The sequence below is a fragment of the Dromiciops gliroides genome, chromosome 1 (assembly GCF_019393635.1).
Source record: "Dromiciops gliroides isolate mDroGli1 chromosome 1, mDroGli1.pri, whole genome shotgun sequence".
NCBI lineage: Eukaryota > Metazoa > Chordata > Mammalia > Microbiotheria > Microbiotheriidae > Dromiciops > Dromiciops gliroides.
The window spans coordinates 76,943,214-76,966,177 of record NC_057861.1 but is presented as its reverse complement, the minus strand read 5'-3'; the positions used below and the strand labels follow the sequence as shown (position 1 = coordinate 76,966,177).

The 22,964-nt window shown below is 45.3% G+C and overlaps 1 protein-coding gene across 1 annotated transcript in view; it reads left to right on the top strand.

The window, feature by feature from the left end:
• Window positions 1-20,896, top strand: part of DGAT1 (diacylglycerol O-acyltransferase 1) — a 42,228-nt gene extending 21,332 nt beyond the window's left edge. The window contains exons 2-17 of the mRNA XM_043977162.1: window positions 438-525; window positions 9,079-9,119; window positions 9,410-9,495; window positions 9,701-9,753; window positions 17,540-17,645; window positions 17,934-18,041; window positions 18,154-18,228; window positions 18,397-18,500; window positions 18,743-18,781; window positions 18,897-18,938; window positions 19,170-19,214; window positions 19,298-19,410; window positions 19,490-19,555; window positions 19,672-19,759; window positions 19,889-19,951; window positions 20,132-20,896. Coding sequence (XP_043833097.1) covers window positions 438-525; window positions 9,079-9,119; window positions 9,410-9,495; window positions 9,701-9,753; window positions 17,540-17,645; window positions 17,934-18,041; window positions 18,154-18,228; window positions 18,397-18,500; window positions 18,743-18,781; window positions 18,897-18,938; window positions 19,170-19,214; window positions 19,298-19,410; window positions 19,490-19,555; window positions 19,672-19,759; window positions 19,889-19,951; window positions 20,132-20,284 — 1,270 coding nt within the window. The 3' untranslated portion in view covers window positions 20,285-20,896. The remainder of the gene's footprint in view (window positions 1-437; window positions 526-9,078; window positions 9,120-9,409; window positions 9,496-9,700; window positions 9,754-17,539; window positions 17,646-17,933; window positions 18,042-18,153; window positions 18,229-18,396; window positions 18,501-18,742; window positions 18,782-18,896; window positions 18,939-19,169; window positions 19,215-19,297; window positions 19,411-19,489; window positions 19,556-19,671; window positions 19,760-19,888; window positions 19,952-20,131) is intronic.
• The last annotated feature ends 2,068 nt before the right edge of the window (window positions 20,897-22,964 follow it).

Genomic DNA, 22,964 nt, shown 5'->3' with positions numbered 1-22,964 from the left:
TGGCTCATTCCCAGTGCCTGCCAGCAGATCGTCGACACAGTGAGGGCTCAGATGCTGAGAGTGACCTTACTGACTCGCCAGATCTCCCATGTCTCCCATGACAGTTTTATCTTTTTTTTTTTTTTTTGCAGGGCAGTGAGGGTTAAGTGACTTGCCCAGGGTCACACAGCTAGTAAGTGTCAAGTGTCTGAGGCTGTATTTGAATCCAGGTACTCCTGAATCCAGGGCCAGTGCTTTATCCACTGCACCACCTAGCTGCCCCCATGACAGTTTTATCATTTGGAGAGGAGTGTTTCTTTTGGACCAGCATGGAGGACTTTCATTTAGGTCTTACTTATTTCCCTGCCTTTACTTCATATGCAGCTGACTTTTCAATGTCTTATTTCCTATTCCTCCCTTTCCTACTCCTACTCCCCCACCCACCCTCAAACTACCAGGTGCCACCGAGTGCAGGAATCTTTGTTCAGCTCAGCTAGTGGATTCAGCAACTACCGAGGTATCCTGAACTGGTGTGTGGTGATGCTGGTAAGTGACCCATGTTGTTCTAGGTTCTGATTTTCCCTGCCAAGTCACATGGTAGCACTGGTTGAATAAATTGATTTTGAGATCTTCAGTGTCTTGCCCTTCCAGCTGCTTAGCCCACTCATAAGCCTACATACATGTCATCCTGGCTTCCTGGCTCTTGGGGAGGGAAAGAGCATGGATTCTAATGTTCCCTGTGGTACTAAACACCAGCCACCTCCAGAGAAGGTGGAGGGATATGGAAGGAGGAAGTTCTTCATGATGGCCTCTCTCTGTCCCATCAGGTGTGTAACCCAGACTTAGCACTGTGAAATCCCCATTCCAGGGAGCCTTTTCCAGCCCTTGCCAGCTGCTTCTGCAACACTGTACATGTTATATCCCTGGCTACAGTGACTACCATTGTGCAATCAGGAACTAGTGGTTCCTTCAGATAGGTTCCCTGAGCCAGCTTTTAGCCCAGTGAACTGAGGTTAGCCAGAAGACTAGGCTATCTATGGTCTGTGGACAAGAGTTTCTTCTCATAATATACTGCCTCCAGCTTGCTTCCTGGGTCTAATTGGGGTTGAACCCATGTGTTATTGATGTAATCAAGGATCAGATTACTCTTCAGATAGATGAAAGCCATGTGGGAGGCAGAGAGACCAGGCCTCTCTAGGGTTTGGAGCAGATAAGATAGGAAGGCTGTTGGTAACTCAAGGTTTGCTGTTCTTTGCTCTGTTCTCCTGTCCCTGGCTACATAGTGGGGTAAGGGAGGATGGTGAACTTGTCTGAGCTCTTGTGGCTCTCCAGACAGACTTTGCGGTCTGAACATGGAGGTTTGGGTCCTACACCTGTTCAGGCCAGACTCAGGTCATGGAGTCATCAGCATAGTGGGATGTAGATGATGATGCTGAGCTCCATCTACTTTTAGAGCCCTGGTGGGGGAAAGAGGGATGAAGAAATAGCTCCCACCCTCAAGCAGTTCCCATCTGATGGAATATAAGTAAACTACCAATAGGACAAAGGACAGACAGACCAAGAAGAGAAATTGTCAGCTGTCACCTAAGCTATGTATAGAAGTGCTAAGGTTCACTAGAGCAATTGGAGAAGTTAATCTAAGCCTTTGCTGGAAAAATTATATTGAGGCTAAAAGGAGCTCTTGACTGAGACAGGACAGAAGGCTTTCTCACCTTTCTGGCCTATGTCGTTTCCTCTCTACCGGGGCCTGTTCTTTTGAATATCCACTTCCACACTCCCCTGGCTCAGGTGACCCACAGGTCTGTTTATTGGATTGTGCCCATGATAGGTAGCAACCTCACTTATAGGGCTGAGTGCTTGGTGGGACACCTCGCTATCTGCTTGTGTAGGGGAAGCTGTGGGCTAGGGGATGCCTTTGTGAGTAGTTGGATAGGAGAGCTTACTGACTATATGCATACCTATAAATAGCTTGCTACTGTCCCTGTTGGCAGGGGCCCAGCCCAGCGCTCTCTCCTGGCCATCCTGATGATGAAACCAAGTAAAGCTGCTTCCAGCCTTCCCCTTCTCTCAGCCTGACATAGAATAGGAAGGACCCTCCCTATTCTTGTCCTGCCTTAGGTAGTTCAAGCTTGGCTGAAACAGAAGGCAGCTTGTGAGGTTTTCAAAGCCTAATAGTTAGAGATGGATGAGATAGCACATAAGGGATTAGCTCAGATCTCCGTGTGATTTGTGTCCTAGGCTTGGCAACAGCTTCTACTCTGGGCTTTGTGTACACAGTTGGCAAATGGTGAGAGCTCAGGGAATGGAAGGCTGATGCTGAGCTTTGGTTGAGAGAAGACTAGGCCAAGGTTCTCTGAATATCCTGGCAAGAGTTACAGCTCCACCTCCTTTCTCCAAAGGAGTTTGGGACTTCTGGCCTGGCCCTTGGCAGGCCTCCTAGTAGTCTGAGAGGGGGCTGTTTTTGCCTGACTCTGAGTGGCACTGGGTAGAGGAAATGGCATCCGAGGCTGAGTTAGGATAAAGCAGGCCAGCCTTTAAGGACTGTTTCACCTGAAACGGGTATTTCTCTTTCACAGCTCACCTTGATGCTCTCCTTGATCCTTATCAGTAAGATTGCTTTGACTGCTCAGGCAGTAAATATACAGGGCAACCAACCCTTTGTCTCCCTATCCTTTGGGGGGCAGGAAGCTTGGCTTTGGGGCTTGTTAGCAGGAAGGTGGTTGCAGCCTATGAATTGGGATCTGGCTATCCTATTTAAAAAAAAAAACAAACCTTTTATTAAATGTTTGATTATAGGTGACTCATGCCCAGAAGTCCTATGTGGAGATGGGGACAGAGCAACCAGTTAATGAATTACTTCTTTGCAGGTTAGAGGTCGTGCTGTTCCCCAGGTCTGTGGTATTCCTTGGGTAGGCCCTCAATGGGAGGGATGGGTGGGGCATGTTAATCAGGGTAAGGTACTCTAGGGCATAGGCTGGGCCTAGGCTCTCTTAGTGTAGGCTAATCTATGCTTTCACTGACCCTTGCACAGATTTATCAGCCTCAAATGTCATCAGCTTCTCTTCCCAGATCCAAGGTCTCAGTTAGAGAGATTAATTTTTTTTTCTGCTGATGAATTGGGAGATGACCTTTCCTACTCTGGCAGAGGACTATGGTCTTTCCCCACTACATTGCGGTTAGCTTTTGGAGGAGCCCTGATTTCCTCCACGTATATCTTAGGCCATGATTAAAGGTTACAAGTTCACCAGTCTATCGAGTACAAGTACAAGAGAGGTGTGCAAGGAGAACCCAGGATTCTCTCCTAACTGTCTGGAATTGGTGTGGGGAAGTAGAGTGATACCCCAGAAGGGGAAATACCCTGGGCATCATTTGACTTTTTATTTTCTTTATTCCACATTACTGACAATAACCTGATGATGATCCTTTTTTGATGAAAGGACACTGCCCTATTTTGTGCCTAATAGTGCTTAATGGCTCAGGTGTAAGATGAAATTCTGGAAAATGTTTCTTGGGGGCCTTGAGCACTGAGTCATTTCAAGCTCACTGAGGGAAAAGGGGAGCTGGGAACTTTTTTTTGTTTTGTTTTTTGGTGAGGCAATTGGGGTTAAGTGACTTGCCCAGGGTCACACAGCTAGTAAGTGTTAAGTGTCTGAGGCCGGATTTGAACTCAGGTCCTCCTGACTCCAGGGCTGGTGCTGTATCCACTGTGCCACCTAGCTGCCCCTGGAGCTGGGAGCTTGAGGTAGGAAGGGTGTGGGTGTTCTTTGCCTCAGAGCAGATCTATTTATCTTAGCTTCTGCAGGACAACTAAAAATTAGAGTAAGTTAATGGGAGGTTCCAGAGGGGCTTAAGCCAGGAACAGAAAACTGCTTCTTTTTTCCTTGTGGGGCAATGAGGGTTAAGTGACTTGCCCAGGGTCACACAGCTAGTATGTGTCAAGTGTCTAAGGCCATATTTGAACTCAGGTCCCCCTGAATCCAGAGCTGGTGCTTTATCCACTGTGCCACCTAGCTGCCCCCAGAAAGCTTCTTTATGCTTGAACCTGGCAGATACAGGCATGCCTAAGTCAGACTCCAAGACAGGTGACCCTGCCTGAGGTAGAAGCTGAACTTTCCATAGAAACTGTGCAACAACCCTAGCAGCTGGTTAGTGGCTGTGCCCCAGACATGTGGCTCAGGACCCAGAAAGGAGTCAGAGGTGAAATAGTGAAATTCAGGCATGTGTGACCTTGGGCAAGTCATTTTGTTTTTCTATCACTCTTTCCTCATCTGTCAAATAAGCACATTGGATTGGATCAGTACCTCACAACCTTTTCAATTATAAATATCCCATTTTAATGTCAAGTTTCAGGGACCTTAAAATGATGACAGTTGTACTGTATGTTGATAAAATATTTGACTGGACATGGGCCCCTTGCAGTAAATGCAAGTAAAAGGACCTTCAGGTTGACCACCTCATGATTCCTAAGGGCTTTTCTAGTTCTTATAGCCTAAAATTTGAGATTCCTCCAAAATACTTTAGTGGTGTCGTCCAGCAGACAGTTGATGAGGGACTAAAATTGAAGAAAGAAATTAGCGCTCAGCATATATGTTTGGGAGTTATTTGCATAGGGATAATGACAGAATAGAGAGACAGAGAGGGAGGAGGGGAGAGAGGGAGAGAGGGAAGGGAAGAGAGAGAAGACGTACATGTTAAATGTATGGTCTTGAAGCACAGGAGAGTCTGACTATTCAAAATAGTCAAAGCACCTCAGTAGTATGGCATAAAAGGCCAGTTAAGCATTTATTAAGCATTCCTTTGAACATTACAGTTTGCTTTAGTTTCCAGTCTCAAAAAGTTTGGTTTTTAGTATGGAGAAAAGACAATTGGAATTCAGCAGAGTGTGATAAGCAAAGCCACTAGTCCAAAGTGCTGTAGTGTGGGTTGGGCCACACAGGAGGAAAATACTTTTAATAATACCTAATCTAATGCTTGAGCTCCTCCTATATTGTTGATAAGAGCTGAAATTTATATAGTACTTTAAGTGGTGTGTGTGTGTGTGTGTGTGTGTAAAATTTGAGTCACTTAAAGACCCTGTAGGGTACTGAAAGTAGTTTTCCTGTTTCTTTCTTTTTTTTGGCGGGGCAATTGGGGTTAAGTGACTTGCCCAGGGTCACACAGCTAGTAAGTGTCAAGTGTCTGAGGCCGGATTTAAACTCAGGTCCTCCTGAAGCCAGGGCCGGTGCTCTATCCACTGCGCCACCTAGCCGCCCCTTTCCTGTTTCACAGATGAAGAAACTGAGACTCAGACAAATAAAGTAACTTGTCCTACAGTCATAGAGCTAATCATGTCTATAAGCAGGATTCGAATCCAGGTCTTTTCTTATTCGGAATTTCTCAGAATTTCTTTCACAGTGTGCATTGTCGATACTTAATAAGTATTCATTGAATTGAATTTAGGCTAGGAGATCAGGAAAGGCTTCGTAGGAAGAGGTATTTGAGTTGGGCTTTTTATAAAGCTGCATCATTATTCTCATATGTGATGTTTCCAAAGCCCAACACTTAAAGATTGATAGGTCAGTATTTGAGGGGAACAGATCTAGGTAGGAAAGGTGAATTAAGTAACTGAGTGTGAACTCTGTTCTCACTGCTTAAGAAGAGGACTCAGTTGGCTACTGAAATTGTAGAAATGACTGTTTCTAGATTGTTCCTTTGGTGGTCAGGCCTAGGCCTCCCAGAGATAGGGTGAAAGAGCCCAACCAGAAGTTGGGCAGCTAAATAGAGGCCGGCATCTCCTACCCACCAACCCTGCCAAATGGGCAGGCAGATAGGGCTTCTAGGTCCAGCTAGTCTGTCGGGCAACTGCCAACCAGCTGTTCTTTCTCTTCATCACAGTGGCCTGCCCTCAGCCATCTCTGGGAGCCTCTAGAGGTCTCTGACCCCCTGGTGGGCTAGAGCTCTAAGGGCTTTCTCTTGCTCTTTGTATTGTCAGACAGTGGGCTTCTCATTAGCAGACATAGCCCTGACTGGAAGAGAATTGAACACTAAATTCAGTTCAGTAAACCTTTGTGAAGCTTCCATGGACAATCGACGCACACTACAAGGTGCTGGGGGTATAAGCATAAAAACAAAAGCCTTTGCTCTCCAGGACCTTATATTCAGTTCTGTGGGAAGTGTGCCGTGTACATAAGGCCAGGTAGAAAGGGATGAAGAGATCTAGCAATGCCTCAGGAACACTTGAGGAGAAAAAGGGAGCAGGGCTTGGTTGGGGGTAGTTGGGGTGGAGCTTGGGAAATCAGAAATGGCTTTAAGAAAGGTGGCATTCAAGCTCTACTCTGAAGGAAGAGAAAAGATTGGCAAGAACCAGTCACTTCCAAGGAAGAGTTGGTGCTCTGGCCTCTGGGATCTGCCTCTTGTGTGTTTAAAGGCCATTTCTTTCCCTCAGGGTTTGTGCTAGGAAGAAACAGGGTTAGCTGGGCAGAGCCCTGTTTAGGAGAGGGAACAGACCTGGCCTGAGAACCCTTTTTTTCCCAAGGGTCCTTGGCACTCACTCAGGCTGGCCCAGTGGGAGGCACAAATGTTAGACATTGAGGTTAGGGAGGCAGGAATCATAGGAAAGTCAGTCAGTTACCAAATGTTTATTGAGAATTTATTGTGGGCCCAGCTTTGTCATAGGCCCCTGCCCTTAGGAGTACAACTGGGCATATGAGAATCATACAAGAGAGTGGGACCATTAAGGCTTAGTGGTGTGAGGCTAACTCTGAGGACTAAGGAGGACAGAGGAAGGGGAGAACACCGGGAGCTGGAATGGTTTGGAGAGGCCTAACAGCCACAGAGGGTGGGGAAAGCAGTGGTGGTAGAGATCTGAGGTGGGCTTTAAGAATTGGTGAACGAGACTGTTCTGGGTGTAATGATAATAAAGAGATGTGCTGAGTTGGAATAGAAAAGTGGTGTGTGTGTGTGTTTTGAAGAACAGTGGGTGATAAGAACTACTGTGTAGTGGATCAATTCAGAGAGAGCCTTGAAAGGTACATCCTAAGATTTATAGCTGGAAGGAACCTTAAAGATCTTCTAGTGCAGGGCTTCTTAAACTTTTTTTACTCTTGACCCCTTTTTGCCAGGGAAATTTTTATGGGACCCCAGGTATATAGGCATATAAAACAACTATACATAACCTTTTACTGTTGCCAGATTTTTCATGACCACCACATTCAATTACATGACCCCATTATGGGGTGGCGACCCTAGAGCTTTGCTCTAGTCCAATCTGGGAAGAGGTATCAGGCTCAGGAGGGGAAAGTAGCTTGTTCAAGGCTACTCAAGCAATGAGGAGCAGACCCAGGAAGCTAGGTCTTCCTCAGACTCCAGGCCCTCAGCTCATTCTCCTCTACCAGGTGGCCTTAGAAGCTCGATGAGTATCTGTTGAAGGCTCTTTTGTGTAGCTCTGATACACGACTGCTACAGCAGGCAGGTAGAAGCAGTGGAAGTTTTCTGAGCTGGGGTGGGGATGTAATAGAAATAGCCCTTTTGAAAGGAGAGAGTCAGGCTGGTTTTGGAAGACAGGCATCAGAGGCAGCTTGGGCTTGGAAATAAGAAAGGCCTGTGAGCTCAAAGCATCCCCCACTTGACTCTGCAGCCCAATCAGGCTTCCCATCACTGAACCCCATTTTTAGGTGGCTCTTGGCTGCAGACCAACTTCTCTGCCATTTGTTCACTCCTTGTCTTTTTCTCTCGTCTTTTCCCTCCTGTCCTCTTTTTTTCTTGTTCATTTTCAAACCTTTATGCTGTTCACTCTGTTCATTCTCCATCACCCAGCAATCTCTAAACCTTACAGTTCCATTCACTTCTCCAGTGATTTGTTGAATACCTATAGACTGAACATCCCTTTCAGTTCCCCTACCCTCCAGTAAGCCTGGACTTTCAGAATAACATACAGTTCTTTAGGGTGCTCCAGCAAGCCTCAAAGTGGGCCAGAAAGCACTGACTGGCTGACTCAGATGGCCATTTGGCATGGCCCGGTTACTTGACCAAAGGGACTTGGCAGGCATGGGTCACAATAGCAGGGTCACCAGGCTGGCAGTGGCCCATCCCACTTTAGCCTCCCAATCCAGAAGGCAATTCACTGTCCCACCCTTTGCCAAAGCCCCAGGGAGGGCAAGAAATAGCTGGGCCCTATAGTTACAAAGGTCAAGATATACCTCTGGCTTGGCTTGAGGAGTTAGCAAAGTTTGGACAGTAGAGGCAGTAGGAAAAGGACGTTGTTATACTTAGCTCTTGGCATTGACTTTTCTTTTTTCCTGGGCTTGGGAGAGGGACAGCATCCAAACCCAGACCCAAACAGGCAGAAGGAGCAGCCTCTCCATAGGGTGAGATGGAGAAAAGAATTAGTTTGGGTCTTTCCTGAAACTTGGGTTTGAGAGTCTGTGACTCTGGGGTTCCCTAAAGGTTGGGGCTGACTCTTCATTTTCCAGACCATTGCTCCTGGCTGGCAGCATAGTCTGCCTCTCTGACACCCTTCCTAAGGCTGGGGTTACAGGTTGTTACTTTTCATACTCTTTCCTCTCAGAAGACCTTGTGCACATCAGTCTCTCTATTTGCTGGGGAAAATGGCTTCTACCTGCCTTGGATTTGTGGGGAGAAGAGGGACAGAATGGTCTAAACCTCTGAACTAGAGCTGGTCTATGGACTGGAATCTCAGCTGAGATAATAATAACTGTCATTTATAATAGAGCCTACTTTGTGCCAGACACTGTATAAGCTCTCTTATAAGTATTAGCTTAACTTGGTCCTCCAATAACTCTGGGTGCTATTATTATCCCCATTTTACAGTTTAGGAAACTGAGGCAAACAGAGGTTGTGACTTGCCCAAGGTCCCATGGCTAGTGTCTGAGGCTGGATTGGAACTCATTTTCCTGACTCCATGCCCAGTGCACTATCCAGTGTGCCACCTAGCTGCCTCTATAAGGCCAGGCTTCTCTGGGGGTCCTGAATTTCTCTATCCTGGGCTTGGTGAGTAGTTAAGTGGGTGGTGACTAGAGGAAAGTGAACCTGGCAGGACTTTGTGATGCCTTGGATTAAGGAGATGTGTGTCTATTCATGCACTTTCCTCTTCTTTTACAGATCTTGAGCAATGCTAGATTATTTTTGGAAAACATCATCAAGTGAGTGTTTTTCATTGTGGCCTTCCCTGTACCCCTAACCGGAGAGGGGCAAAGGGTCATCCCAGCTCTTTCTCCCTCTCACCTCATTCCTTCTCCCTTCCCATCTCCCTGGGTCAGGGCCTTTAACCCAACATGCTTAGTCTAGACTTGCTGGATACATGAGGCTGGAATGCTAACGCCCCCTTGTGGCAACAAGGCTTTCTTGCAGCTCAGGTTTCAGCTCGATGCTAAAGTCCAGAGGTCCCCACCCCAGTGCCCCAGCCCCCAATGCCCTAGCTTCCTACCCTCAGGTACGGCATTCTAGTGGACCCAATCCAGGTGGTGTCGTTGTTCCTGAAGGATCCCTACAGCTGGCCCTCCTTGTGCCTCATTATAGGTGAGCTTGAGTTGGGTGATATGATATATGGAGTGGGGAGGAAGGGTAGTCTTGGTATAGAGCCCTGAAGCCACTTCAGGGAGCCCAGGCCAGGACTCTAGGAAAGATTGGAGTAGACGTCCTAACAGGTTCAGTCCTTCCCTCCTAGGGGGCCTTCATGATGAAGCTTCAATAATTCCCATGGCTATTCCATTTTTCTTTTCAGTAGCCAATGGGTTTGCATTAGCTGCCTTCCAAGTGGAGAAGCGTCTGGCAATGGTAAGTTGCGTACACAGACTGCGTTTGTCTGGGGATGGGGTGGGTTGTTCAGTTTTTCTCCCCAAAACATACCCCTCTTCCTTTCTATTATGCCTTTTTCCTTTTCAAAGGCTCCTCACCTTCAATAAGAGCATACCTGTCACTGGACCCTTGTTACTAAGGCTCTAGCCTTGTTTCCTTTCTGCTCAGACCTTTCTATTGACCCTCTTTCTGCCTAGCTAACCAGACCAGGAACTTCTACCTTGGGTTTTTCTCCCATTGCTATGTAATCCTGGATGGTTATTTTAGTCATTTATCAAACTACCATGCTTCTGGCATTCTCTAAGTAGTTACTACTTGCTAATCAGGGGGAAAGGCCTATAGATATGAGTTTAGGTAACTTGAAATATGAACTTCCTGTATACTATTTTGGGTGTTACCCCCCTTTCCAAATAAGCCTGTGAATTCTCCCTTCACATTCTCCATATAGCTTCCTGCCCGATTTGCCTACCTGTTTCGGTATAGTCCTTGTTCTTCCTTTATTACTAAGGCGTAGAGGGAATAGAACACCCCTGTATCTCATCTCTTTATCAAGAAAGTGCCAGTTTGGATGGTAGTCTGGAATACCCAAAATTATTTACCTTGGCAATGAGGACAGTGCTACCCCCCCAACCTATGTCTTTCCTCAGTACTTCCTTTCTTCCATTTGTTCCTCAGTCCTCATTCTACCTCGAATATTCATTCAACTTTGTCTTAGTGTTTCATGCCCTACTAGTATCTTGGTTCCCATCTTTCCTTATGCTGCCTTCCTTCTATAAATGCACATTTGTCAGTTTGTTCCCTCCTATTTAGGAAGCCTTGTATTGTGAAAATGGCCTCCAGGGAGCTCCAAATTAAGTGGCTCATAGGGAAGGCAGGAAATATACCGTGGGAAAACTTTAGGGAAAACTCCTGTGGACTCACCAAAAAGGGCTGATTATTCCCTGAGTTTTGAGGGCAGGGGATATAATCAAGGAGTATCTACAGGGGCCATGATACCAGAGTAGGGTTTGGAGGCTGACTAGGATTTCGCCAGGCAGAGATGAAACAGGCATTAGTCCTGATGCAGGCAACATTGTGAGCAAGGGCCTGGTGGTAGCAAGCCACAGAGCTTGTTGGAGGACAGGAAGAAGGATTGTGAGGGTACAGTCACTGTTTTTAAATATCTGAAGGGTTATGGCAGTAACAGTTTAAACTTGTTTTATTTGGCTCTAGGACAGAATTAGGAGCAATAGGTAGAAATTACAGGGAACCAGATTTTTATTTTAAAATTTAATTAATTTTTTTGTTACATTATAAGTTATGGGGGCAGCTAGATGGCACAGTGGTTAGAGCACCGGCCCTGAATTCAGGAGTACCTGAGTTCAAATCTGGCCTCAGACACTTGACACTTACTAGCTGTGTGACCCTGGGCAAGTCACTTAACCCCCATTGCCTGCAAAAATAATAATAATAATAATTACATTATAAGTTATGAACTCCCTTCCTTCATCCCCACCCCACACTAGAGAAGGCTATTTAACATAGATGAACAAATAAATATACATATGTAAATATGTAATATATATGCGTATACGTATATAAAACCACAATCTGCATACTTCTGTTTATCACTTCTTTCTCTGGAGGTGGATAGCATCTTCCTTCATAGGTCCTTTGTAGTCTATTTGAGTATAATACTCAGGATAATTAAGTCATTCACAGTTATTCTTTGAACAATATCGCTGTTACTGTAAACAATGTTTTCTTGGTTCTGCTCATTTCACTCTTCATTATTTCATGCAAGTCTTTCCATGTTTTTCTAAAATCAACCTACTTATCATTTCTTATGGCACAGTAGTATTCTGTCACAATCATATACCACAACTTGTTTAGCCATTCCCCAATTAAGGGGCATCCCCTAATTTTTAGGTCTTTGCCACCACAAAGAGAGCTGCTACAAGTATTTTAGAACATATAGGTGCCTTCCCCCGCCCCCTCCCCGCCCAAAATAACTTTGGGAAAGAGACCTAACGGTGGTATTGCTTCGTCAAAGGGCATTCTAAATTTTATAACTCTTTTGACATAATTCCAGATCATTTTCCAGAATGGTTGGATCTATTCACAGTTCCACCAACAGTGTATTACTGTCCTGCTTTTTCTACAACAGGGAGCCAGATTTTGTCTCAATTTAAGGAAAAAATTAGAACTGGTTAGTGATGACTAGGCAACCTCAGGAAATAATATGTTTATATCACTGGAAGTCTTTTGTAAGTGGAAGGTAGATGACCACTTGTCATGGGGATGTTCACTTCAACAGACATTCAGTGCCTGTTATATATATGCAAGTCATTCTAGAGAATACAAATACAAAAATGAAACAGTCTGCTCTCAAACAGCATATGTTCTGGTAGGGGGATCTAACAACATGTGCAGATAAGCATAAGCACTTGGAATGGGGTCGTTAGGGAAGGTTTTATCAAAGAAGTGACCACTCGAGCTGAGGAGCAGAAGTGCCTGACAGGGAGGATTAAGGAGGGGATTACATTCCAGGGACAGGAGACAATTTGTGCAAATGAATGTGGGAGAGAGGGGAGGGAATACGCATTCATATAGCACCTGCTATGTGCCAGGCACCATATAGAGTGCTTTTTATACATATCTCGTTTGATCCTCACAACTATCCTGATAGGTTAGGTGCTATTGTTGTTTCCATTTTACAGTTGAGGAAACTGAGACAAACAACTTAAGTGACTTGCCCAAGATCACACAGCTAGTAAGAATCTAAGACTGAGTTTGAACTCAGGTATTCCTGACTTTAGACCCAGTGCTACCACTTGCTTCTTGGCAGGAGATAGAATGCCAAGTTTGGGTAATAGCTAGTAATTAAGTTGGGCATGAAGGAGATTAATATGAAATAAAGGTAAAAAGGTAAGTTAGAGCCTTAATGTGGGGATACCTTATTGTAGTCACCATAAAGGCCTGCCCGAGGACCTTGTATTTTATCCTCAAGGCAATAGGGGATACTTGGAGGTTTTTGAGCAAGGGAGTAAACTGGTGCCTTAAGGAAGATTTTGGGGGCAGCTAGGTGGTGTAGTGGATAGAGCACTGGCCCTATATTCAAGAGGACCTGAGTTCAAATCTGGCCTCAGACACTTAGCACTTACTAGCTCTGTGACCCTGGGCAAGTCACTTAACCCCGATTGCCTCACCCCACCCCCCAAAAAAGGGAAGATTTTGGTTGCTTTATGAAAGTTATAATGGAGAAGAGAAAGACCAATTAAGAAACCTTTTTAACAGTGGGGGATAAGGTGGTATGAAGAGCAAAGCCTGAAATGGAGACAAATGAAAGGTATGTGGGGGGGGTGGGGGGGGTGGATACTGTCAGGGTAGGCTTGGAAACTAACAGGCTATGGAGTCTATGAGAGAAAAGGAGGAGTTTAAGTGTTAAGACTGAAGTTATACTGTGTGATTGGGAGAAGACTGATAGCTCCAGTAGAAATGGAGAATTGTGAAGGGAAGGAAGAATTGTGAGGGAGAGGAATTTTATTTTGTACTTGTAGAGTTCGACATGCCAATGGAATATTTGGGTGGTGGTGTTTACTAGGTAATTGGATATATTGGATTGGGCTTTAGGGGAGAGATTAGAGTTAGATATATCAAATTGGAAGTTATTCTCATAGAGATAATTGCATCCATGGGAGCTGATGAACTTTTCAAAGGTGAGTGTGGTAGAGAAGGAAGAGAAGAGAAGGGTTCAAGGTAGAGCCCTGAGGAATACTCATACTTGGGATGGGAGATGAATGATGTACCAAAGAGAATGAGAAGGGTCATTTAGCAGTTAGGAGAAGAACCAGGAGAGAGAAGTATCACAGGAGTCAATAATATCCAGGAAGTAGACTGTATCAGGAGTTACAGAAGGGTCAAGGAGGATGAGAACTGAAAAGAGCCCATCTGATTTAGCACTTGATATTATGGGTTTCCTTCTGTGAAAGTGGTTTCTGTAGAGTGATGGGATTAGAAGGAAGATTGCATAGGACTGAAAAGTAGGGGGAGAAAATGGTTAGCAAGTATATGCTATCTTCCTAGGGTTTTGGTAGTGAAAAGGAGTTGAGATGTTGATAATAGCTTGAAGGGATGGCAGAGTCATAGGGGAAAGTGTTTTTTAAAATGAGTATGTTTGTAGGCAGTAGGGAGATACTACAGAGAGAGGGGGGATGATTCTTGGGCCAAGCTCCTAAAAGAGATGGAAGGGGATAAGAACAAGGACACAGGCACAGGGGTTGGTCTTATCATGCTCTGAGACTAGACCAAAGGAGAGATGAGTTGAAGAAGCAAGAAGGATTTTGAGGTGTGAATGTGGGAGGTCAAGGAGCTCCAAGAGGATGGATTTGGGTTTTCTCAGTAAAGTAGGGAGATTTCATAATAAAAAAGTAAATTGATTTAAATAAATAAATAAAGTAGGGAGCAAATATATCTGCCGAAATGAGGATTTGGGAACTTGAGGAAATTTGAAACTACGGTGAGGGGTTGTAATTTTCAGTCTGGGAAGAATAAACAGGATTCCTGTTAGCAGTAAAAGGCAGCACTAGGTCGTGCAGTGGATCGAGTACTAGGCCTGGAATCAAAAAGACTCATCGCCCTGATGTTCAAATCTGGCTTCAGACACATACTAGCTCTGTGACCCTGGGCAAGTCACTTAACCCTGTTTGCCTCAGTTTTCTCTTCTGTAAAACGAGCTGAAAAAAGAAATGGCAAACCATTCCACTATCTTTGCAAAGAAAACCCCAAAAAGAGATCATGAAGAGTCGGGCAAAAGCAACTGAAAAACGACTAAACAATAACAAAAATTAGCAGCAAGGACTCAGTTGATACTAGATATCATAAAAAGGATTTATGCAATGGATATAGCTGGGACTATGTTCTGAGGTTCCTTCTAGTTCTATAATTCTTTGAGGAGCTTAGTTTGGCAGGATTGTAGAAAAGCAGCTTATACAGACTCTTGATTCTCTAAGCTAAGGAGTTTAGAATTTATTCAGTAGGTAGCTGAAACCATTGAAGTTTTGTTTTTTTTTAAAGGAGGGAGAAACAATCAAGAGTCAGCACTTTAGCAAGATGGTGTGTAGGATGAATTGAAGGGAGAAGAGACTAGAGGTAGGGAGATCAGTTAGATCAGTTCATGGGAGAAGTTTTAGGTCTAGACTAGGGCACTGGCTGTATGAATGAAAAGTATCTTCTGTTCCAGAGAACAGAATTAGAGAATTTGAGAGTTGGAAGGGATCTTAGTGGCCACTAATTCCAAACATTATATGAAAGAAATCCTTGCTTATAACATACCTGACCAGTGGCTGTCCATCTTCCCTCTCAAAGACTTTCAGAGAGGGGGGAATCCACCACCTCTTTTATTTTATTTTATTATTTTCCAGCTACATATTACATATAAAGATAGTTTTCAACATTTGTTTACACTGGATTTTTAGTTCCAAATTTTTCTTTTCTCCCCGCCCCCCCCTTCCCTCTCCCTTCTCCCCAAGACAGAAAGCAGTCTGATATAGGTTGTAATCCACCACCTCTTGAAGCAGTGCATGCCAATTTATTTTTTTTGGCAGGGCAGTGAGGGTTAAGTGACTTGCCCAGGGTCACACAGCTAGTGTCAAGTGTCTGAGGCTGGGTTTGAACTCAGGTCCTCCTGAATCCAGGGCCGGTGCTCTATCCACTGCGCCACCCAGCTGCCCCCCATTCCAATTTCTAATAGCTCTAATTGTTAGGAATTTTTTTCCTGACATTAAACCTAAATTTGCCTCTCTGCAACATCTACCCATTACTGCTGGCTCAGCTCTCTGGGCCCACAAAGCAAACCTAATTGCCTTCTGCAAGTGGCAGTGTTCAGGTACTAGAAGACAGCTATTGTATCTCCTGCCCAGGTCCTTCCACTCTCTTGGGACTCTCATGAGACTCAGGTCTCTTCACTACCCTGGTTGTTGTCTTCTAGACAGTCTTTAGCTTAGCAATGTGCTTCTTAGACTGTTTTGCCAAGAACTTCCCCAGTTCTCCGGGTGAAGTCTGACGAGGCAGAGTACAATGGGCCTGTTACCTTACCATTCCTGGAGGCCATGGCCCTCGTAATGCAGCCCAGTGTTGCTCTAGTTCTTATGGTCGCCACATTACACTGCTAATTCATATTGCGTTTAAAGTCTACTAAAATCTCCACATCTCTTTCAGAACAATCCATGCCTCCCCATCTTCTACTTAGGGAGCTGCTTTTTTCTAGCCCGGTACAAGACTTGAAAAATCCTTGTTGGGGGCAGCTAGGTGGTATAGTGGATAAAGCACCGGCCCTGGATTCAGGAGGACCTGAGTTCAAATCCGGCCTCAAACACCTGACACCTACTAGCCATGAACCTGGGCAAGTCACTTAACCCTCAATACCCCACCAAAAAAAAAATCCTCATTGAATTTTATCTTATTAGATTTAGGCTCCAATGGTCTATCCTGGGAGAGGTTTGGGAATCTGGTTTTTTGTTGTTTATACTTTGAAAACTGTCTTTCAATAGGATTAATTTCCTTTGTAGTTTTATGTATTTTACTTTATTCATTTAAAACATTATTCTGAAAAGGGATTCCATAAGTTTCACTAGACTGCCAAAGGAATCCATGATACAAAGAAGATTAAGAACTCCTGCTCTAACCTGTCAGAGTCCTTTTGGATCCTATCTTTGCAAGGCAACATTAGCTCTCCCTCTTAGCTTGGTATCTTTTGTGAATTTGATAAACATATCAACTATACTTTTATTCAAGTCATTGATAAAAATGTTAAACAGCACAGAGCTAAGTAAAGATCCTTGGGGTACTCCACTAGAGACCTCCTGCTGATACTGACATTGAAGCATTAACACTTACTCTTTGAGTCTGGCCATCCAGCCAGTTCTGACTCTTATATCAACAGCAGGAGTATTAAGGAAAGAATGAATCACAACAAAGGTTTTGGGGTTTTTTTTGAATAATTTATTTTTTTCCAATTACATGTGAAAACAATTTTTAACATTCATTTTTGAAAATTTTGAGTTCCTAATTCTGTCTCTCCCTCTTTCCTCACCCCCTATAAGGCTATACATGTGCAACCATGCAAGACATTTCCATATTATTCATGTTGTGAAAGAAAACACATACCAAAAAAAAACCCAAACATGAAAAAAAAGTGAAAAAAGTGTGCTTCAATCTGCATTCAAACTCCTTCAGTTCCTTCTCTGGATGTGGGTAGCATTTTTCATCCCAAATCCTTCAGAATTGTCTTAGATCATTGTAATGCTGAGAATAGCTAAGTCATTTACAATTCTTCATCGAACAGTATTGCTGTTTTTGTGTATAAATGTTCTCCGGGTTCTGCTCACTTCACTCTGCATCAGTTCATACAAGGCTAATGGAGGTTTTGAGAATGATGGTGCCACACACAGATAATTGAAGGTAGTGACAGGAGCAAGTTTGAGAGGGAAGGGAAATCAAGGCCAGTCAGTGTGGCTGTTCAGCAGACAGTTGGAGATGCAGGATTAGACTCCAGAAGAAGGGAAGGACTAGAGGTAGACATTGAAGGGGTCATCTGCATAGATGGGGTACTTGAAGCCCTGAGAGTGAATGAGGTTGTCCTAGAAGGAAATGCATTAGGGAAAAGAGAATTTAGAACAAAGCACAGGGAATGATCACATTCAGGGGCAACACCTGGAAGAATAGGAGAGCTTTGAGATAGTAACAAGAGAACCAGAAAAGTCTGACTTGGCATTTTTTCTTCCAGGGCTCCATCACAGAGCGGGCTGGGATGCTTCTGTACGTGGCCAACCTGCTGACCATGCTCTGCTTCCCTGCAGCTGTGGTCTTTATGGTCAAGTCTATTACGCCAGGTACCTCCCTGCCCATACATTTCACTCTTATTTCCTGGGCCCTACACTCCCCGATCTAGGCCCTGAATTTTTGTCTCTTCTCCAGGTGTCTACCTTTGCCCCTGTGTTCCTAAACTGGGACAGTCCTATTGGTAGGCTTCCCTGCCTTCCCAAAATGGAGATTGACAGACATTATTGAAGGATAGTTGGGAGCCTTTCCTGAGCCTTGCTTGGTCCCTGCCATGCCTCTTTTCCTAATGGGGCAAGGACCAGCTATGCTTAGGACTCTTTTCTTCTCTCTTTCAACAGTGGGCTCAGCGTTTGCTCTGGGTATCTACACTATTCTCTTCCTTAAGATGTTCTCCTACTACCATGTCAACCTGTGGTGCAGGCAGCACAGGACCAAGAGCCAGGCAGGTGAGGACGTTAGGCCAGAAAAGCCCTATCTCCCAGCCTTGCTGAGGGTTTTGGGATCAGGGTCATTAAACCTCCCCTAGATTTCTCATAATGATCCTCATTGGGATTTCAGCCTCAGGAACCAAAAAGGCCAATGGGGATGTAGTGTCCAAAGGGGTGAAGTACCCTGCCAATTTGACCTACAAAGGTAAGCAGGGAAACCTGAGAGGAGGAGTGGGGTAGGTTGGAGGACCTCTTTTTTTCCTACCCCTTGAACCTCTGAAGAATGATGGGGCAAAGCCATGTTGGTGGGGCTATACTTTGGGGTTGGTAAAGTTCTAGTATTGGTGCCTGTCTCTTTTCCTCCCCTTTACAGATCTGTACTACTTCCTTTTCGCCCCCACTCTGTGCTATGAGCTCAATTTCCCTCGATCCCCCCGCATCCGGAAACGCTTCCTGTTACGCAGGCTCTTTGAAATGGTAAGGGAGGGGGGCAGCTAGGTGTTGCAGTGGATAGAGCACCGGCCCTGGAGTCAGGAGTACCTGAGTTCAAATCCGGCCTCAGACACTTAACACTTACTAGCTGTGTGACCCTGGGCAAGTCACTTAACCCCAATTGCCTCACTTAAAAAAAAAAAAATGGTAAGGGAGGGACCCTTTGGTTTGATAAGGGCCCTTTGGGCACAGAATTGTTGCCATCTCCTTTTCTCTTTCTTCCCTAGCTCTTCTTCACTCAGCTACTGGTGGGGCTAATCCAGCAGGTATGGGAAGGGAGATGGGGTTTGGGGTTGCAAGGGTCCCCAAGCTGGTGGAGGGGGATTCTCTCATATGATCTCTTAGGAGCTGATGATTATAAAACCCCTCCCCTTCTTTCAGTGGATGGTCCCCACCATTCAGAACTCCATGAAGCCATTCAAGGTGAGGGATACTTCGGGATATTTGGTATATGTGTAGGAGGGAAAACAGAAGTCTCTGGCTAAGAGTGAAGGTTTAGTGGATGGGGAGATGGGAATTTATGCTTGTATTAGATGGGGGAGGGGACAAGAATTTCTGTTTGGGTGTTTGTGGGGGGAGAGGTGATGATGAGGGATGTTATCTCCCTGCCCCCCAATATGCTGAAGAAATGAGGTCGATCCCTATCATCCCTAGGATATGGACTATTCTCGCATCATTGAGCGGCTTTTGAAGTTGGCAGTAAGTGTTATATGGCCTTGGGGGGGGTATCATGAAGTCTGGCCTCAGAGAGCCTTCATTCACTGCAGCTCCTTCCTCCTCAGGTCCCCAACCACTTTATCTGGCTCATTTTTTTCTACTGGTTCTTCCACTCCTGCCTCAATGCTGTGGCTGAACTCATGAGGTTTGGTGACCGAGAGTTCTACAGAGACTGGTGGTGAGTGGAATGAGGTCAGAGTTGGAGGGGAGGGGGCAGCTCCTCAAGGAATGGCACTGATAATGCTGTACTTCCACAGGAACTCAGAGTCAGTCACTTACTTCTGGCAGAACTGGAATATTCCTGTCCACAAATGGTGCCTCAGGTGGGGATCTGGGCAGGTTTGGGGGAGGCGTTTTCTCTGGGCTCTACATTTGGGAAGACAGGGTAATGGACAAAACAGAAGGTCCTGGGAATAACTGTCTCTCTCCTCCTTATCAGACACTTCTACAAGCCAGTGATAAAGATGGGAGTCAGTAGGTGGGTGGCTAAGACTGGTGTGTTCCTGGCTTCAGCCTTCTTTCATGAGGTTAGTTTACCCAGAAGAGGCATAAAGAGGAATGGGGACATTCTGGGTCTCCAGACATATGTGTTTCCTGACCAGGGTTATGCCTTCAGACTGACCTATAAGCCATTTCCTTACCTCCCTTCCATCTAGTACCTTGTGAGTGTCCCCCTCAGGATGTTCCGGCTTTGGGCATTCACTGGCATGATGGCACAGGTGAGATCCCCTAAAAATGTCCATCATCTGCATCCATGGCCTCTTCCCTGAATCCACTCCTGCCTTTCAGGCTTTCCCTCAGCTCCGCCTTTAAGCCCTCTTTTCCCACCCTGATCTGAGGCACCCAGCCCTTGTGTTCTGGGGTCAGGGATAGAAATGACCTACTCCATGTGTCCCCAGATCCCTCTGGCCTGGTTCGTGGGCCGATTCCTTCAGGGGAACTATGGCAATGCAGCAGTGTGGTTGTCTTTGATCATCGGGCAGCCCGTGGCTGTGCTTATGTATGTCCATGACTACTACGTGCTCAACTATGAGGCCCAGCCGACCCCCTGAGCCCCAGACATGGCCTTGGTGTTGGGGAAACTGGGCTTCTACTCCAGGAACATTAAGGGACAGGACAGGGTGAGCCCTGCTCCTACAGCTGTGTTGCAGCTATCTCCATGGCACTTTATGAAAGACTTGTCCTTTGTCTAAGGGCTTTGATTCTATTGGTTCTGTCCTTATGGATTGGGAATGCGGAAGTTCTCTCATCCTTCTCGGGTTTGCCTCCTTGGGGTTCCTGTCCCCTCTCCCTCACCATTAGTTCATCCCTATGAAAGGGGAAAAGGGCCATCCTGTTCCTGTGGGGTTTGTCACCATATCTACCGTTTCCTTCCCTAGGAAGTTTGTCCATGTTGAGGAGGGATAGAGCAGTCTTGGCCCTATGGGTTTGTTTCTTCTGGCTCCCCTCCCCTTTTGGTTATGAGGATGTTGTTCTCCTGGGGTTTTTGTCCTCCCCCAACCCTCATTTCCCTACTGACCTCAGAATGTGTGGGCCTTGAATGGCTCTGTCCCCAGCCCGAGGAGGAGGGATTGGGGTCCTCTTCCTGGCTGGTCCTAATAATGACTTTTTAATGATTCTGCCCATGTGACCAAGTCTGTCATTAAAGCAATGTCCAAAGTGAACCCAGCTTCATTGAATCTTCAGTGGAGACCGTAAAGGGAGGGGAGGGGTTGGAAGCAAAAATGTATATGGAGGTTGTGCAGTAGAGGGGGAACAGGACGATGGGTTGATGTGGGGGTTGGACATGTGGCCTGACTAGCTTTTCCTCCACCTTCACCTGTGTGGGTGCTCATGGTGCATGGTGCTAACTGGTCCCTCTGAGGACCAGTTCTGCCTTCACTCCAGGCTAACAGATTAATCAGGGCGGGGGGCGGGGTGGGGGGGGAGCAGTAAGCACTAAAGAACCAACCTGGCTTCATCAAGAAAAGGTAATTTCCTTTTTTTGACTGGGCTGTTGACTGATCAGGGAAATGCTGTAAAGATAGTCCATGTGACAGTCTCTTGTGCTATTTCTGTAGAAGATGGTGAGATGTGGGCTAAATGATTGTACAGTTAGTCAGATTTGAAAGTGGTTGAATGAGCCAACTCAGAATAGTGATTAATGAGTAGATGTGAGAGGGAGAGAGAGAGAGTTCTTTCTCTAGGGTGTCCCAGCAGTCTAGTCTTGCCTCTTATCAGTGATCAGGATAAGAGCTTTAGTGGCATGCTGATCAGATATACAGATGATGGGGAAGCTGGGAGGGAGAGCAAACACTTTGGAGCACAGGATGCTAAAAAGGTCTAGTAGAACAACGGGGTCAGTCTAATGTGAAATTAAATTGGGATAAAATGCCACGTCCTATATTTTGGTTTCAAACAACTGTATAAATGATGGGACCAGTTGAGCAGTCCATGTGAAAAAGATCTGGGATTTATGAGAACATAGGGAATGAGGTTTCTATAGAATATGAGTGGGTCAGTGCAACATAACAAAAAGAGCTAACTCAATTTTAGCCTGCATCAATATTGTCAAGAACAAGAGAGGTGATGATTCCAGCGTTCTCTGCTCTAGTTAGACCACATCTGGACTATGGTATTTCATTCTGTGCACTAAACTTTGGGAAGTGTGTGCACAGAAGGGTGACCAGAATGAAGAAGGAATCTTTATAAAGACTGGTTCAAGTCATCTGAGATGGAAGTGGGGAGATATGATGACTGATTTCAAGGATGGCATTTGGAAGAAGGAGCAGAATCGAGGGGAAAAATTTTCCCAATTGTTAGAGCTGCTCGAAAATAGAATGGATGGCCTCTGAGCTGTCTCAGGACTGTCACTACTTGATGGATCTGATTATATAGGTGTGTTATATCCCCAAAATATGACCTACTATTAGTCTGACACAAAATCACAGACTCTCACAACTGGAAGGACCACTGGAGGAACTTTGATCCACTTGGTATCTGAACTAGAGTGTCCTCTATAAGCTCACTGACTTGTAGCTTCCATTTAGGGAAAATGACAGGAGAAATCCCGACTCCTTTATAAAATACTTCCAGATAGAGCCATAGCTTTGGGTAATTTCGACTGGAATTTGGAGGAAGAGAAGAGAGGGTGAGGTTCTCTGACTTGGCTGGCTCCCAGGGTTCCCTAATCTTAATTCTTGAGGAGGAGGGATTTTGCCTAGAGATGGTACAGTTGAATTGTATTTTCAGAGGAAGAAACTTCTCCAATGAGGGGAAGGAAATTGCCCAGGGTTACTGGTGGAGCTACAAGAACTTTAGAGGGCCTGCAGAGAAGGGGATTCATCCACTGGAATTCTGAAGCCTCAGGATAGTACAGTCTTGGGAACATACTGAGACATAGGGATCTTTAGATAGTAGAGAGCAAATAGAGACTGGGACTTAGACCAGGGATCCCAACCTGAGGACTGACAGGTTCTTTCTAGACAAGCTCAGAGATCTGGACACATGCAGACTCCAGGTTCATTTTTGCTGTCCTTGGGTGTGTCTCATGCCCTGCCATTTGAGGCTGAGGCGAAGAACCTGGTGTACCAATCAGTTCAGTCCAACCCTGAGGAAACACACACACCAAGGATTTGTTGCCTAGCCAGAACTCCCTGTCACCACCTTTGTTTCTTTTACTCAGTTCTCCAGAAGGTAGAATGGCATGCTGTGGTTTGTCATAGATTTATTGTTTCACTGAAGGGCAGATTT